This window comes from Hippoglossus hippoglossus, chromosome 17, assembly GCF_009819705.1.
Source record: "Hippoglossus hippoglossus isolate fHipHip1 chromosome 17, fHipHip1.pri, whole genome shotgun sequence".
Classification (NCBI taxonomy): Eukaryota; Metazoa; Chordata; class Actinopteri; order Pleuronectiformes; family Pleuronectidae; genus Hippoglossus; species Hippoglossus hippoglossus.
Window position 1 is genome coordinate 22,738,670 of NC_047167.1, and position 17,981 is coordinate 22,756,650.

Sequence of the window (17,981 nt, forward strand, 5' to 3'; positions counted from 1 at the left end):
AGTGAACTTCTAATCCACCGGAGTAAGACCATTTTAAAAATGAGGCTTTAACGCACAAGCCTCGTTTCCCGGTTGCTAAACACATTTACCAGTTTGTCTATTGTGTTTTTATTAAGGCAGACATTAGTGTTACTTCACTGACAAGCCACAATATCGGTGACGACTCATGTTGAAGAAACCACAATATTGCTACTACTCGGATGATAAGAATTACACGTCAAAAAACAAAAAATAATTATATCCATGCTGTTTTCATCTCGTTTCCAATCGGAGCATCGTATTTTATTTTCAAAATAAATGGGATGCATTATAATGTTTCACCACTTAATTTTTACGAAAAAATAAAGCCACTCGTGTTTTGTCTCAGGGCCGATGGGGGGGGACACACACTGTGACACTGCAGCATATTGAATGAAAACTGATTTAGAAAATAAAGCATGGCACTAAAACACGAATGATGATCAACATCGTACACTCACTCGAATCTACGACCAATCTGCGGCGTCAGTTCGCTAAAACACTTCGGCAAATATTCGGGTAAATATATTTTAAATTCCCATAAATTGATTTATTCCATTTGGACTCGATGCATTTTGATTTTAGGAAACCAATCGTCAACACGTCGTGTTTCAGATTGTAGCTCCGGATGCTAACTGCCGACCTAGCTTTACCCAACTGACGCCCGTCAGGTCAATGCTCATCTAATAATCAGAAACTATATAAATATACTCTTAAAAGAACATAGAGGAACATCTTTAATTTACCAATCTATCAAAATGTGTTTAAATGCAGTGAAACGTCACTTTGGAAAACAGGCTGCGTGGATCGTCACAGGAGAAGGAAGGTCTACACCTATGTACAGGACTGACTCCTCACCCAAGATGGAAGGAGAGGAGGAGACAACAGGAGGGGAGGAGATGGGACGAAAGGCGAGAGCTGGAGATTGGCTGCAGGAGCGAAGGGCCGAATGGAGGAGAAAAGGGGGAGGAGCGGTGAGACTGAGATGACAAATATGAGAAGAAACAAGGGGATGGAAAGAATCGGAGGAGGACACAAAAAGGAATAACAGGGACCATCCTCCAGGTAGGACAGGGGGAGGAGAAGAGGAGTACTGGGGGGGGGGGACGTCAGAAGGAGGTGCTCCTTCCTACTGCGGAAGAGCTTTCAGAATGGCGTTCACCTCCTCCGCCACGGCCGTCAGCGCAAACTCAAACTGATCCTGTGGTGAGAAGAAGAAAGGGAGACGAAGGAGAAGGGAGTTCAAGAAAGTGATAAGAACCGACGGGGGTGTGGATGACACTTTATGTGCAGTCATTTAGAATATATTCATCTTGTAAAAGTGCCTCCTGACTCTGTGGTGAGTTATACGTCAGCAAAAACTTCAAAATGATAATATTAGAGTTAAATTAATTCTTTTTTTGTTTTTGTCTCAGGTGTGTGTTACCTTGGTCTGAACCATTCCTGGCCTCTGGTCCCGCAGGTGCTCCAGAGTCGCTGCAATATCAATCTCCTTGGCACCTGTCGGACACACACACACACACACACACACACACACACACACACACACACACACACACACACACAGAGAGAGAGAGCACATATATAAGATGGTGTTGGCCAGCGCTCAAAACCCGTTCCAGATAATCCAGCTAACATCTGTCAATCTGGTGTTTTATACAGACTCCCTTTAGAACAGCAAAAGCCGATTACATTCATCCTCTTTGCACAAGCAAACACACACAGACACACACACAGAGACACACAGACACACACACACACTACAAACAGCTAGGTGGTGGTGTTTTGTTGTCAGGATGAAAAAAGATAAAGTGAGAGAAGAAACTCTGGAGTTTGACCCTGCAGAGCTCATCACTCGTCTGTTTGTGAGTTTCTGACCAAGATCAAGTTCTTTTTAGTAACAATAATCATAATCTATTTTAGTAAACCTCCGCTGTAACAACCGTCCCTTCGATCAATCAAGCTGCACTAAATTACACACACTCATATATTTTTTTATGAAGATCCATAAATGATTCCCTCAGAAATCCCTAAGATGTTAAAGGAAGTGGGAAACAAACTCCTGGATCCGCCCCCTGATCTGGATCCACACCAAAACCTCTTTCCAGGAAATGTTTGCAAATGTTTGCATAATCTTGCTCATAAATAAAGTAACGAACAAACAAACAGATGAAGGGGGTGAAGACATAAAACTGTGAAACTGTAATGTGACTTGTGTTTTCTGTTAATTTTAAGTTGCTAAGACATTTCTCTTCATAACCATATATATTAATATTCTATTTTTAGTATCTTTATCTAATTCATTCTCCTTCAGAGCCCAAATCAACCTTTTTTTTCACGGGCGATGGAAACTCGTGGTTGTGGGGAAAAGAAGTCATTTAAAACCTGCTGAGAAAAGATTCAGGAGAAGGAGGCGGGAGCAACGATTAAACGCACAAAGAAAACGAAAAAAGAAAAAACATCTAATTCCTTGTTTTTCTGCCCATTTCCCTCCCGACTCCTCCTCCTCCTCTTTCCAAACTCAGGAAACAAAAAGCACAAGAATTTTCTTTACTTTCTTCTTGTGGTGACACAATAACGCGTCTTGTCAGGGCCTGAGTGAGGAGGGAACTGAACGGTGGGAGAACTGCTCATTTACACCATTTTCTCTTCATGTTTCACAGGTTTTTGAGCTTTCTTGCTTTTTTTTTAGAAACACAATAGATTCCCTTCAAGCCAGAATCGCTGCAGCGCACTACTCACTGCTTTCGTTTCTTTTTTTTTTTTTTTTAGAGGGGAGGGGGCTTAACAAGCCGAGGGCTATTGTGCCGCTTCTAATAAACCTCAAAATGGACGGCATTAAAAAAAAAGAAAAGAAAAACACTTCCTTGCAAAAAAATGCTAGATACATGAAAAAAGGAGGAATGGCATAAAAACCTCAGCCTCATTTTGAGCTTCCCTCCTTTGCATGGACCCTCGCTTCAGGGTGGAGGTCGAGGAGGAGGACTGGGAGGGGGGGGTGTAGGAGGAGAAAGAGGAGAGATAAAGAAGAAAGACGGGGCTCTTGAGGAGGTCGAGAAAGACCCGCGAAAGCCGAGGGCCGAGCTCAGCAGCTGAACTCGGGAGGGAAAAAAGAAACAGAGGGATGCTGAAAAGCTCCCCGGCACTCGATGGGTTTCATTCAGTTCTTAAGATGAAGAGAAAGGTGGCGGGCGGTGGTGGAGGTGAAGCTGTGAGGGGGAATTGGGGGCGGGGGGGGTGAAGAAGTGAAACAAAAAGACCTCAAGAAAACGTGAGAACCACAGAAATACCTCCTCGACACCGCCAACGATCCTCGGACGAATTTACAATTCATTCGTTGTGAGAAGAGTGGGAATGAAGAGAGAGAGGAGGGGGGGGGGGGGGGGGGGGGGGAGGATTCTGTGTCAGAGACGAAGAAAAAAGGGAGAAGAAGAAGAGAAGGAGGAAGAGGAAGGAGTCTTTGATCAGGATGGAGGACGTGGCCCTGTGGCCCTCGAGCTTCTCTGGACCGAGGGGAGAAATCTCATGATTCTAGTTACTCACTGAGCTAAAAACTGACGTTATATAAAATGACAAAAGACACAAAATGAGGCTCGTCTGGAAACAGTGGATGAGGAGGAAAAACTTTATCTGCAGTTTGTAAAAGTCGTCATCATCACTTTCTGAATCGGTTGTAAAATGTCTCCGGACGAGCTTCGTTCAACTTCGGGGCAAATTTCTACATTTTTTTAATATTTGAGTTTGAAAGACGAAGATGCTTTCGAGTCCTGTCGTGTGAAGTGTGGTGTTTGACTCAGACTTATGGGACTGGAGTCCATGACCCACTGATCTGGACACATTCAATATGATAAATCAATATAGTAAACACAGCTTCACTCACTTTCACACTTTCAGTAAGAAACGATCACCGTTGCATTAAATCAGAGATCAAATCCACTTTGATTCTACAAACAAACCAGAATAAATATTGACCTCAGTCTGGTTCCATGCTGTTTTCCCACTGGTTAACATAAAACCATCGAACCCTTCGACTATGACCGAGCTGCTTAATGACACCAGCGTTTCCAGCTGCACTGAAAATCAAACAGCTTAAAACTCTTCCTCGCTCTTCTCTTTTAGTTGACAAACTAAATGTTTGTTCCTTCCTGCCTCCATCAGCTGTTTACGTCTGCGCTCGGTCCCCCCCTGCTGTGCATCATTACCCATGTTTCTGTCGTGTGTCAGTTTCCAGACGCTTGCCTCATTTCGGAGCCGGGTGAGATGATGTAAAAAAGAAAAAAACTCTCGTCTCAGTAAATTTTGGGATCCAGCCTCAGCCGCCCCTCTCCTCCTCTTCCTCACGGGCCCCTGGGTGCTGAGGAGGAGGCCCCGTGGCCCCTGAGCACAGTGTGACGGCCTGGGAAAAGGCCCCTGATGCCCGACAGACCCCTTTGATCTGGAATTAAAGACCCAGGAGCTCGTTCTGCTACAGCAGCACCACCACCATGGGACACTTCACACACACACACACACACACACACACACACACACACACACACACACTTACAAAGAAATAAAAAGACACACACACACACACACGTGCAAAATCTCGGACAAGGACACAGCTATGATCAAATCCTCTACAAAGAAGTCTACCATTTTTAAATTATTTTATTTTTTACTGATAAACACTTTAATCTTAATTTCCATTTCGATGTCTTAAAACAAGCTGTTCCACTCCAGTCCGCTAGGTGGCGGTACTGCAGAAGACTAACACCGATGAGGCTAGATAAATCGAGTGACACCAAGCTCAGAAGAAGAGACGAACACGAGTAATAAGCGAATTCAAAACACCTGAAATGTTAAAGTAGGGAAACACTTTTCTGGGCGTTTTTTGCGGGGATCGATTGGCTGAAATAAATCGCTGAATTAACTCAACCAATCACGCGTCTTGCCCCCTGGTGGCAGGCTGCAATCAAGTTTATAAACCCCGCCTCCTTAATGTTAGCAGATAGGACATGGACCAATATTAAAAAAAATCTACGTAGCCTTTATTCCCATCTTATCATCAAACAGAAGCCTGCAGTCTTTGTAAGAGCTTTAAGTTTTTACAACTTGTTGCTGTAAGTGCACATTAGTGCCACGTTTTAAAACAGATGTGATCATTACAAACCGAGGAACTAAAAATGACTCGTTCCTCCCAAAAAATCAATCTACATACTTTTATATTACTACATAATTGAATGTAATCAGACAGAACCTCAGAGAGAAGCATTTAATTTAATACTATGCATGAACTGCCAGTGCCCCATAAAATATTCAGTCCCCTACATAATTACTTCCCTGTGTTTATTATATCATACTTTAATTATAGTAATTATCGTACACTCATGTCGCGCTGAGTCCCGATGACACTTTGAATAAAGATTTACTGATTTAAAAACAGCTTGTGGACTTTAAACGCTGGAAGAAGTTTACTTTCTCTTTTCCTTCACCTCTTAAATCTTTTATTTCTCCCATTTTACTACAAAAGTCACGTTTCCGTTTTTTGGATTTTAAAGAGTTTCGCTTTATTTGCATGACGCAGCTGTAATTATACAGATGTGCAGTTTGTAGTAATGACAGCAACAGTTGTTTTGTATTAGTCGGAAGATTCGTGATTATTCGTTCCTCGCTCATCACTTTGATTATCTAATTAAATATCATTATTTTTAACGCCGTCATTAAACTTTGTATTTTCAAACCCTCTACAGGGAGGAGGAGGACAAATCATGTTGCCACGGTAACGCCTCTCCACGTTGGAGGAGGAGCACAGAAAGAGAAAAGGCCACAAACCTTTAGCCATCTTGTTGAGGACCATGTCGATCAGGGCGTAGGTCCCAGACCGTCCTGCACCATCACTGCACGGGCGGGCGAGAGACAACGAGACAGAGTGGGGAGACAGAGAGAGAGAGAGAGAGGAGCGTTAATTCCATGAGTCGGTGTTTGATGGTGTCACACATGAACGTAAAACATAATATGTTGACAACACATTTATAATTATTATCGTTAGGACATGATTGACAGGGGGCATTGGGCCGTTGCTTAGCATTATCGTGAACAACCACGATGGTGAGAAGATCTTTTGAATCGTCTTCTAATCTCAAATGTCATAAACCACCAGGAACTTTCGATTTTCTCCGGAAAGAGACACTCTGGTAACAACGGCTGGAAATCGATTGATGAACTGAGAGTAGATTTGCAAATGTGTCTGCAGATTTCCAGGCTACATACAACATTCATCCATCTAATCATTCCAGAAATCTGTCTGTGGCTCGTACATCTCAATATGAACGGAATATGAATAAGCAGGTGACCAGCGCTCGGTAGCAGCGACGACTGGGACTCATCAACGTGAGAGAAGTTGTCTGTGCGATATGTGAAAACCTGTTAATTGCATTAATTACTTGTTGCTAATTGTGGAAGATGTAAAACCCAGAGAGGCAAAATTATTTTACTGTAGTTTCTTTTCATTTAAATATGTTCTGGTCGTAAGTGTAAGTTTGCAGCCGGTGCTTCTTCAGTGGAATATTACTTTCAAGATAAAAAGATTTATCATCTTATGCTGCACGGCTCCGACGTTCTGCATCTATGTTCTTCTGTTCTGGAAAAAAATGTTCAAAAAAAAGCAACGACACAAACTATTCAAAAAAATGAATTAGACTCTGTGAAGTATGTGGAGGGAACATTTTCTATCCTAGATTTATTTCAAGTGTTGAAAATTGATGTCTTCACCCCGACCACTCTATTTCATGGACCAGTGTGTGTGTGTGTGTGTGTGTGTGTGTTTGTGTGTTCTGGCATGCATCCATATTTTGTGAATATTTCATTTTCACTGGGGCCTTGGTTATTTTCTGCAAGCCCCCACACACACACACACACACACACACACACACACACACACACACACACACACACAGTAATTGAGTAGTACCCCTCCTCCCCCGTGTGTGTGCATATTCTTCACAGACACCACTATCACTCTGATCTGAGACGGTTTGTGTGTCTGTGTGTGTGTGTGTGTGTGTGCGTTTACTCCGGGTTATTGCGATGAGACGAGTCGTGTCGCTGCACCTCGTCAGGATCATTACAAGACGATCAAAGACGCGTGGCGTGTGTGAGAGAAGCACGAGAGTAAACATGTAAAGACGTCTGCCGCCTTCCCTCGGTCTATTTAAAACGAGAGACGAGGAGAGAGGGGCAGAGGACGGGAAGGAAAAAGATGGAGAGCAGAAAAAGAGAGATGGATAAAAAGGTGTGACAGAAACGGAAAAAAAAAGGCAAGAAGAGACAGAAATCCGGCGAGGAGAAAGAGACGCTCTCTCCGAACACTCTGCGATTATTGAATTTGCGCATCTGCACTCGTCTGTTTGCTCACTTCTCATCCCGATCGGCCGCTCGGCTCTCCCTGTGCATTAGGGTGATAAATGGCTGTGCACACTCGGCTTTGGCAGACCGGCTGGAAAGCTCCACGGCATGAACACGAGGCGTTCGTGATCCTTTCATTACGACGTCCTCTGACACGATTGGCCGGTTGTGCAGAGGAATGAGCCGCAAGATGAAAACAACCTGCAAACCGAACCTTTGACTCACTCGGTTTTTACAAGGTTTTCATTTTCAAACATCCTCTAACGTCCTGTTGTAACTACATTTTCCCTCTAAAGCATGTTAAGCTGCTTTATATGCTATGAAATGTTCTACAGAAATAAAATTATTATTCTCATTCGATTTTTTTAAAAACTTGCACGAATGAAAAGACGCTAAAAACTCCACTGACGTGTTTAATATTGAAACCAGAGACTGTAAATACAGATGAACGATGCTTCTTCACTCCCTCCCGTGAGATGGAACTAAAACATCTGGGTCAGGGCGCCGCCATCTTACTTTTTGGACAGTCTGTGCAGCAGTCACGTTTGAGTTGCATGTCTCATTTGCCAACATGGAGGAGGCTTGTTTTTACGACCTATACTGCAGCCACCCACCAGGGGGCGATTATGTCGTCCATCTTCAGTCTATGGTTCCGACCTCCGTCCATTTGTTTGCAGGATTGCGCAAAAAATGCCGAGGCCGAGCGAACGGCTCGTTGCAAACCGGCGAGTGCAGAACGAGCAGAGTTAGTTTAAGTGGAGAACTTCAGGATGTTTCCAGCCGCTGAGGCTGATGCTTCATAAAGACAAGTTTCATACGCTGCTGCTGCAGACTCGCAATTTAGCTGAGAGACGTATAGGTTCATCATCCTGGAAGAACCATAAGGCCATATTGAATAATACATCACTTAGTGGTGGAGTGAGCAGACAGACAGAACGGCAATCTGGGATGGAAGTTATTTTTTTCCACTAATCCAATCATTGCAGGGTGTCTCTGCAGAAAACTGTCGCAGATTTTTCTGTTAAATAGCGATTTAATTATGTCTCACTGGTCTGAGTTATTTCCTCAGGTGGTGTGGGTCTGCAGACACACAAACACACACACCCACACACACACACACACACACACACACACACACACACACCCACACCCACACGCTGTGTATATGCAAATAAAACTGCTGCAACGCTGCCTTCTTCTATTTATCCCTCTCTCCTTCTCACCCACTGGCTCCGACCGTCACACTGCAAACTTTGAAGTGACTAATTAAAAGTTACCCTCCTCCGCGGACAGTTTGTCAAATCAAATCACAACTTTCGGGCTAATTTCTCATTTAAAGTGTTTGTCGTCCTCTGCACGGCGACGAGTGACAAGAGAGGCCGCTGAGAAACGGAGCGGAGGTAGAACGGATCGGAGGACGGGAACCACAACAGAGCTCAGCTTCAACTGACCTGTTTGTCTATTTATCTTGTTTGCTCATCAATAACATTGAAGACATCCACAGATATAATGGAATAGAAACGGTTTATTCATTCAGGTACTTGCCTGCAGTGGACTATGATAGGACACGAGCGTCCCCGGTAGCACTTGTTAACTTTCCTGTAAAAAGCACAGAAGAGAAAGAAGAAACCGGTGTTAATATGTAATAACAACACACACAGTCAGAACATGTTGAATCTGAAAAAAAGAACATCGTGCACAGGACAGTTCGTTCAAGGTTTATTTATTTACTTTTATTAGGAAACTGTCTCTTTAATTGACTTTCCCACAACATTGAGATCATCACAAAAATATTTTTCTAAGCTTGAGAACCAAGAGCATCACAGCGACAACCACGGCATCACAAAAACTGAACTGGCCCCAAACACATTTTTCATCCTCCCCCCCAACCTGAGCTCGCTGCAGACCGTCAATAGTGATGTCACCATGGAAACAGTCGGCGGAGGGTCACCGGGGTTCGGGTGGGGGGGGGGGTTGCATACAGGGGTGTGGGACTCAAAGGGAACGCCCCCCCATGAGAGAGACTCGATAGTCAGGTGCCAACGACTCCTGCGAGGCGTGAAGCGAGCGATGAAAAGAAAGTGTCTCTTCTGAGTGCGGACGTTTTCAGAAATCATCAAGTGAGACAGGAACGGAGACAGACAGGAGGGTACGAGGAGGAGGAGGAGGCGACAGATCGAGGGTGGGGGAGAAAAGCCACCGAGAGAAGAAGGGCGACAGAGAGAAAGGGAGTGGGGGTGGGGGGGGCAGGAGGTGGGAGGAGATTGGAGGCAGTCGAGCAAACCATGAGCAAGCAAAAAGGGCGAGAGGTCACCTCAGGTCACCTGGCACGGCGAGGAGCGGGAGCGAGGAGAGGGATGGAGGAGGTGGAGAGAAGGGAGGGGGTGAAAGAGGAGTAAAAGTGAAGGGGGGGGTGGGGGGGGTGGGGTCCATGAGGCCCCTTGGTTGCAGAGTCACAGTCTCCAATGATCACTTTTGTGACTATGCAACTGGGCTCATATTACTAGCTGCAACATCACAAAAATGACACTGGCAACCGCAAGTTAGCTGGTAAAACGGGGGGGAAAGGGAGCGAGGAAGCAAAGCGTCGGCTCAGTCAGGTGTGAGTCAGGTTAAAAAAATAAAATACATAAAAACATGCCGGCACGAGCACAAACAGGAAGGAGCCGCCGCCGCCGCCGCCGCCACCGCCGCCACCGCCGCCGTCCTGAAACCATCGAGGTGGAAAAAACGACCAACACAGAAAAAAAGGGGCATTTTGTCCTCGGTAATAAAAGTGAAAAATCTCTCCCTCTGCGCCTCCTTCATCGTGTCGTGACCCCGACGCCCGGCGAGCAGAGGCAATAACTCCCAACTGATGGTGGGTGGCGACGCCCACCAGACCCCTTCATAATAGCTGTGACCACAAACCCCTCACTCCTGATTGCTCACCTAATTGATGTGCGCCAGCGAACACGGCGACACCGGGGCCGACACATAAAACGGAGTCGGGGTCTATCGCTGGAGAGAGTCCACGGTGAATCAGAGGAAAGGAGCCAGGGCGGCTCCCACCTAATGGGCAATACACTACATCAGTTTAAAAGAGGGCGAAGGCGAGCGGCTATAAAAGGCGCCAGAGATAAGGGATCGCTCGGCAGAGTTCCCTCAATGCGTCTTAAATTACACCGTCATCGACTGGAAAATGCTCGGACATTTCAGGATATACAGATATTCCTCTGCCGCCATCTCAGGGTCACGAGTCAAAGCTCCTGCAGAAGTGAGATGTTTGAAGTTAATACGCTGCAAGCGAGGACTCAGGAGTTCAGGGGAGGAACGTGGCCTCATCACTCAATCGACTGCAGATCTTTGGGAAACAGATTTTTACCCTAAATCAGCAGCTTGATTAAAGTGAGTTTGATGTTTGAACATGTGAGAAAGTTTCCTCCTTCATTCCCACTCCTCACCCTGAACACACACATGATATTCAGCAGGAAACTTTTAAAACATGAAGAGTTCTAATCAGAGTTTGGTGGATTTGTTACTCTTCTGGTTCGGGAAGCAGAGGATCATGGGTAATAGTCAGCGTTCAGTTGTGTTCGACGTTGTTTCTTCTCAACATGAAAAACCAATTCATCGCTCTGAACACGGAGCCCAACTAAAAAAAAAAAAGCGTGTGGCTGCAGGGGGCGCTGTTTTGCTCCGTGAAGGTTTCATCGTGTTGCATTAAATTCGCAGTTTCCCAGAATCCCCAGGTTAGACACACACGCATATTAGAGATCAGAAGGCGTGTGTCGGATAACAATGAGTCCTGCTCTTACCTTGTCTTACAATAAAAGCTAAATTAGATTTTCAGTTACACAAACTTAAGCTGCCTCTGTTCAGCCAAGGCGAGGACAGCGTTACTCCTAACCAGTCGTTTCAACAAACCAACCACAGGGATCATTCTTCCTCACACACAGTGGAAAGGAATCCTCTTATCAAAGAGTATTTATCTCTGAGGGTTTCTCTTCCAAAGGCCTTGGAAAACCTCAGTGCGTTTTCCAATCAACATGAAAAGCAGGAGTAGGTGCTTTATGTTCTTCAAACAAGAAGCTCCAATAAAGTAGACATTACTTAGAAAAGTCATTATAAATGTTGGAAACATCTCTGTGGTGGGGCCACAGTGATTGGTTCACTGTGCAGAAGGAAAAGGTTTCGTGGATAGAACTGCCAGTGAGGGATTTACATCTGTGCACAACTCCTACAGGTTGTGTTGCCGTCACCTCGGGTTTTGAAGAAGCTCCCTACCTGCGGAAGTCGAGGAGCGTGCGGCTGGTCTCCGGGACGTTCTGGTTGAGCCAGGTCAGGAAGTGGAACTGGGTGACGGTCCGCGTCTCGTTGGTCTGCATGTTCTTCAGGTAGAAGCTCCGAACCAGGAAGTCGTCGCACCAGATGTGTTCGGACACGAGGTTGACCTGTAACAGGAGCGAGGGCAAATAACACGCACAGAGCTTTTATTCAAACTTGAATTTCAGTTAATAAATTGTAATGTTTTTAGGGAGAATCAGATCGAATCAATGAAAGACATGTCAGATTCCATGCATGCCCTCTTACAGAAGGAGATATCTATGCTATTATACTTTAAAAAACGTTTCTTACCTCGTAGATGTGGTACAGGTTCGATCCCTCGTCGGGCCAGTAATGGTAGCACTGCTTCACTCCGCTCTCGACGAGAGGCGTCAGCATGACGATGACCACGCAGCCATTCTCCCAAACCATCTGCAAAGAGAAGCACGGCCTCGGTGAGAGGGAAAATGAAATCTAAGAACACGTGCACTTTTCCAACTACAACGACGTCGAGGGTTGTGGCATAAAAAGTAATTTCTGTGGAGGCCGTTCCCTCTCCCAGCTGGGTCGTTCCACAGCGTGCGGTCGTACTCTCGCAGCCCCAGTCAGCTGTTAATGGAAACCATAAAACAACACCGCTCCCACATCGTCACGTTCAGATAATCAAGATGGATACAGCTGCCGTTCAGTCTGCTGCACCTTGACCGACTTCTAACTGATGTTAATTGCGGCGGGTTGTGAGTTAGAGCTCGACTCAGTCCCCGGCGCTTCGCCCACTGGCCTCGTGCATCTCAGGGTGTGACCGTGCACTTTTTTTTTTTTGACGAATGGAGTTAATTTAGCTTCAGCTGACAGAGTGAGAGCAAGTCGTGAAGTTCATTTCAACTCCTATTTCTTTCCTAGAACTCAGACAGATCCACGTTTGGAAGCCGGAGTGTGTGCGTTCAGTGTCTCTGCCCGAGGGCGGCTCAGCAGGATCCTGGCGGGGACGATGTCGTGTAATAACATTGGCAGCGCCTGATTAAAGGGCCTGATAAGACACAGTAAAGCTGGTTAAGTCGCCGGGTCACGAGAAAACAAGAAGCCTGGATAAAGCCAGAGAACAGAGAAGCTGTTTAATGAACCTGAGCTGAATCCTCGGTGAGACGCAGACTTTCAAACTAAACCTTCAACGGTGTCTTTTTCAGCTGGGATGACGAGGGTGAGGATCACGTCCGTCTCTGTGTCTAAAAATGTTAATGACAAAAAATATTTCTCAAAACATGAGCCTGAGATGGAGGAGAGAGAAAAGATGGAGAAGGAGACGAGGGCGAGTGGAGGAAGGACACACAACACACAGCTCGACTGTAACCAACTTATCGATCTCCTGGTCTCACATTCAAACCCAATCTTGGGACGGTGGGAAAAGTGTTTGCTGTCTCCTGCATTAACAATGTGTCTCACTGTTGACTGGTCCTGCGTGTGTGTGTGTGTGTGTGTGTGTGTGTGTGTGTGTGTGTGTGTGTGTGTGTGTGTGTGTGTGTGTGTGTGTGTGTGTGTGTGTGTGTGTGTGCAGTGGTGGTAGGAAGTGAGCGTGATGGTGAAACAGACATTAATAACGACATTCACAGAACAGGCCGGTCTCCCATGCGACTCGATGCACTAATAAAAAACGGTTAACTCTTGTTTAAGAGGCGAGAATGTATTGATTTTTATTTCATGAGTGTGTGTGTGTGTGTGTGTGTGTGTGTGTGTGTGTGTGTGTGTGTGTGTGTGTGTGTGTTTGTTTACCTGCCAGAAATCGGCCACAGTGGAGGGCAGGGGGCCTTGAGTGGCGATGTAAGCCGGGTTCCTGGGATCGTGATCCATCTAGAGGAGAGAGAAGATGACGTGAGGTTACAGATGTTGATCAAATTATTACCGAAGAACTCAAACTTGACTTTATCAGTAAAAATGTTTGCTGAACTTTTAAATTGTTGCATTGTGTTGATTTTAAAGGAGACACGTGATGTTTCCTTTCACTGTTTCTTTCCTCTTGTGTGTTTTAAAACGTTTTTTTTACACAATCCAATTAAAACAAAAGCTCCCATTCTATTCAGTTTCATTCTCCTTGTCAAAACTCACCTTTGCATTTGAATCATTTTAAGTCGTAACGTATTTGAGCTGTGGGTTAATAATATGTTTTAAAGTTCTCGTATTTGCTGCTGGAGGTGGCTTCTTTAGCATAATGGAAATTAAAGAAGCACGGCAGAGGCGTCCAGAGCTCGAGACAGGACGCGAACGTGAGGTGAATTTGCGAGGACCTGAGTGACACTCCTGCCTATTACCATGCAAATTGTAACGGTAAGTGTAATAATGAGCAAGACCAATTTAGCTGGAAGCAATTACAGAGGGAAGACAGATAATTTCTGGGGCTTTTCTGCTCGCGAAATTGTCGTTAATGTTCCTCTGTTCCCTTTATGAATGCCAAACAATAACAATGCACTTCTAATGAACTTAAAATGTTGTAACTTAGAGAGAGAGAGAGAGAAAAGGCGACAAGGAACCCGGAGACTTCTGCTCATTAAAACATCCAGAGGAGGCAGAACTGTGGTTTCAGAGGGTTTCAGTTGATTCTACGGCTACGTCGCACAATGTTCTGCACATAATTCTGCTTTCACGTGCAGAACTGAACAAAGTGTAGGCTTTCCCCTGGTTTTACATGTTCATACATTTATACAAAGGATGGAAACGTGAAGTATAAATTCTCAGGGAGCTTTAAAAGAACCAAACTGGTCAGAAACCAGCAACATGTGGTCAAACACATTTTGTCTTGCCCCCCCGAGCGTTGGGAGACGGAGAAAGAAAGGCAATGGAGGGATTTAGAAACAGGGGTCTGAAGGGAAACTGAAGGAGAAAGACCAGGAGGGGCAGAGAAGGAGAAAGTGCACAGAAGGAGAGTGGAAACAGAAAAGAAGGATGGTGGAGAGATGGAGGTGAAGAAGGAGGAAAAGGTAGAGACAACATGAAGAAGAAAACGATTCCGCACACTCCTCTTCATCACTTCACCTCTTTTACTCTCTCTGCAGTTTAAACGTATCACGATTACACTCTGGGTTTTGTTCTTTCTCTCACACACTCACACACACACACACTCAGATGTCAGATGCTATTGAATTCTACAGATAAACGTGATTCTGGTAAACACGTGAAGCTTGTGAGGGAAAAATCGTGTGATATTGATTTACAGCAGCCAATAGCTCTGACTCTGCTTCGTGTCCTCGGCTCGCTGCAGATTTGACGACTAAATTTCACCGGGGCTGAGTGAGAGAACGTTTCAGAGGCCGAGAAGAGAGGGTGGTGATGGAATCAGGCTCCAAATATTTAAATAACCTCCATAATCTTATATTTTATCCACATTTTAACTTAACCAGGTTAAATCACTGCTGATTAAAGAGACGTTTTAAAAGAAAAACCTTGTTTCCATGTGATCTGGTTAGTTTTGTTTTTTCTGTCGTCATCGCCTACGTGGGCGGCGTCTACCTATACTTGACTCTGATTGGCGTGTTGTCAGGTTGGGGGGGGGGGGGGGGGGGGAGAATACTCTTTCTGTTTGAATGGAGAAAATTAATTGTTTCTGTGTAATTTTTTTATTGTATTGACCCCAAACATCTCCTGTTGGCTCGTCTCCTTCCTGTCAGGAGGTGGAAACGTACGAATGACAGAGGCTGTGAAATGGGTCTTCACTGCCGAGTGTGTGCTTTTTTGCGTGTCTGTGTGTGTGTTCATGCTTGTGTTCGAGTACAATTCAGTGTCTGCACATGCCTTGCCTCAAAGTGTGTGTGTGTACACGTGTCGCCGCTGTTCTTGCACTTGCTCTTTTGTTCCTCGATAGTTTTGATTCCCTCTCTCTCTCTGTCTGTGTCTTTATCAAACACACACACACACACACACACACACACACACACACACACACACACACACACACACACGCACACACACACACTCTCAGCTCCTTTTTGGTGCGACGCCCAGATTTGAAATGCATAGCGTCTCTGTTGCTTTTAATGGAATACCACTGTATCTGCCTCCAGGGAAACGTAAACCTACGATTCCAACACTGTTTCCAAATTGATACACTCGCTCACTTCCCTTTCTTCCCCCTTCCTCCTTCCTACCGGCTGTTTCGCTGCTTAAATCTGCGCCGAGCCGGGGAGAGGCCTCGGCGAGTCGCGCCGTAACAGTAAATACAAACTTGTGTCAAATTAGCATAACCCAAGGTCAAAAACAATCATTTCCCAGCACCCTACAGATCTTTTGTTTTTTGTCACAAATGAGGAGCGAGCCCGAGAACCGTGCGCACGTCCTTCCCCCTCGCGTTCCCCGAGCGAATGCTCACCCGAGGTGTTTTTGGTAAAACAATCATTAATATTCATGGTGCAGAACGTACACACTGGAGTGGGGCTGCTGCTGAAGCTAAGCAAGCGTTGCATCAAAATTGATATTGTAGAGCGGTAGGCTGCCTTTGTTCCCGTGACGCCCCCTGGGGACTGAGGGAGGCTGGCGTGGCGGGGGCGTGAGGCGCCGCATTGGAGTGCAGGTACTTACGATGGGGCTGGCATTGATGTAATCGGAGTTGCCTTGGCTGTTCTCCACCTTCAAGGTGATTCTGGAGTGATCATCTGGAACACAAATGGAGGAATTCAGTGCATTTCGTCAGTAGGAATGAAAAGAGCTCGGCGGCCATGTCACACGCAAAGTGATCAGGAGTTTCTCCAGTTTGCAGAACTCTCGCTGCCGCCGCCGCCTTGATGTACATTTCTACCGTCAACTGAACGTCTCCGTGACCGGATGAGTTTATTCCCCCTGGAACTGTTCTCATTTCAGAGATTAAAAACCAGCAGGGGACTGGTTTGAGAAACTTCCCAGTGATTTTCCTCCGAGATTCAACAGATTGATCCCTGACTTCCAGTGTCTGGAAGGCTGCTCAATCAAATTCCCACTTCACAGGCACGAGGGCCGAGCTCTGAGCCTCTGGGTGCTTCAGTCTTCACAAACTCAGGTTGGCTCGTCAATCCTTAAAGGAGACATGTTCAGCTCATGTTTGAGTTGATGATTTTAAATTGTGTTATTACTGGATAATGTTTTCATGCTGTAATGTTCAGTAAACACATCCCTTTCCTCAGACTGTCCATTGAGGCCGGGGGTTTCAGAATCAGCCAACAACGCAGACTTGGTTTTAAGGTTCGCGTTTGTCCAACAGGAGAAAAGTGTTCATTTAAAGAAACAAACAATTTCGCGAAACTTAAATTACGTTTTATAATTTTAAGGCACAGAATGGTGAAAGTGAAGTCTGGCTGCAGCTGCTGTGTTGACGTGTATTCTGGAGATGAAGGGATCATTCAGGAGGATACATCTTCTCTCCCTCTCTCAGGTTCCAGGGAGACCTTCGCTCTGCTGGGCCACGGAATATATTTGGGCAGTGGCACATTTCCCAGGTTCTTGCATCGTACTGTAGCGAGCGGAGCTCTGAAGCCTCCGGTGACCGTGGCAGAAGCAGCTCTGAGAATCTTTGGGAGAAGCCAGTGGTGCTTCAAATAGGAGGCGCAATTTATTCCTGACAAACTGCTTTCCCTGCTGACAACCTGGATTTCATTAAGCCGCGGCCCGGTGGTGGAGAGAGAATGGGACAGCACTTTTTAAGATGGGCCATTTCCACAGAAGCTTAGAAATTTTAATCATTGATGAGGTCGGTGCAGGAGAGCTTTAATAGAAAACTAATTTACTGCCCTTCTGCCCCCCCCCCCCGCATCTGCTCCTGGCCTCTGATAATAAGAGGCCGAGCTCGGAGAACACGGGGGCGTGTTGTGGAGAGGTGGCGGGAGGGACGCCGCCGTGTTTACTTCACTTTACATATCACGTCCTGATAAATGTGACGCTCTTTAGTTCCAAATGTGTCAACAACAGAAAATGAAGATCACGGGTTGACAAAATCTCTTGGACACAACAAACTCAACTTCACAGTTTCACACTAACCAATAGGAACGTTCATTCGAGTTTTTGATATCGCACCTGATCATTTTGATTTGTAGCTGCGGATGCTAACGGCTTGTGCTGATTTCTAAATGAAAAACCCAGAAACAGGAAGAACAGCTTACATGCCACAACAGCGGCGGAGCGGTTCTTCTTGGCGTTGCCGTCCTTCAGGCCGACGGTGCAGGCGTTGGGCTCCGCCTGGTAAGCACACAGCGCCTCCCACTCCTTCTCCAGGCGGTCCTTGTTCTTCAGGTGATCCTCCATGTAGGACTGAAGGA

At 45.7% G+C, this 17,981-nt stretch overlaps 1 protein-coding gene across 2 annotated transcripts in view; it reads right to left on the reverse strand.

The window, feature by feature from the left end:
* Nucleotides 1-701: 701 nt before the first annotated feature.
* Nucleotides 702-17,981, reverse strand: part of LOC117778522 (receptor-type tyrosine-protein phosphatase N2-like) — a 122,994-nt gene continuing 105,714 nt past the window's right edge. Inside the window, exons 15-24 of one of the 2 annotated variants that reach the window (XR_004616802.1) lie at nucleotides 17,826-17,973; nucleotides 16,276-16,349; nucleotides 13,480-13,557; nucleotides 12,022-12,141; nucleotides 11,671-11,837; nucleotides 8,950-9,003; nucleotides 5,833-5,897; nucleotides 1,445-1,518; nucleotides 1,030-1,219; nucleotides 702-918 (exon numbers count right to left, since the gene is read on the reverse strand). Coding sequence is in view for 1 of the 2 variants with exons in the window: in XM_034614188.1 (XP_034470079.1) it covers nucleotides 1,148-1,219; nucleotides 1,445-1,518; nucleotides 5,833-5,897; nucleotides 8,950-9,003; nucleotides 11,671-11,837; nucleotides 12,022-12,141; nucleotides 13,480-13,557; nucleotides 16,276-16,349; nucleotides 17,826-17,973 (852 nt within the window). In the remaining variant the exon portion in view is untranslated. Of the gene's footprint in view, nucleotides 919-956; nucleotides 1,220-1,444; nucleotides 1,519-5,832; nucleotides 5,898-8,949; nucleotides 9,004-11,670; nucleotides 11,838-12,021; nucleotides 12,142-13,479; nucleotides 13,558-16,275; nucleotides 16,350-17,825; nucleotides 17,974-17,981 lie in introns of those variants that run through there. The other variant, XM_034614188.1, reaches the window with a different exon arrangement.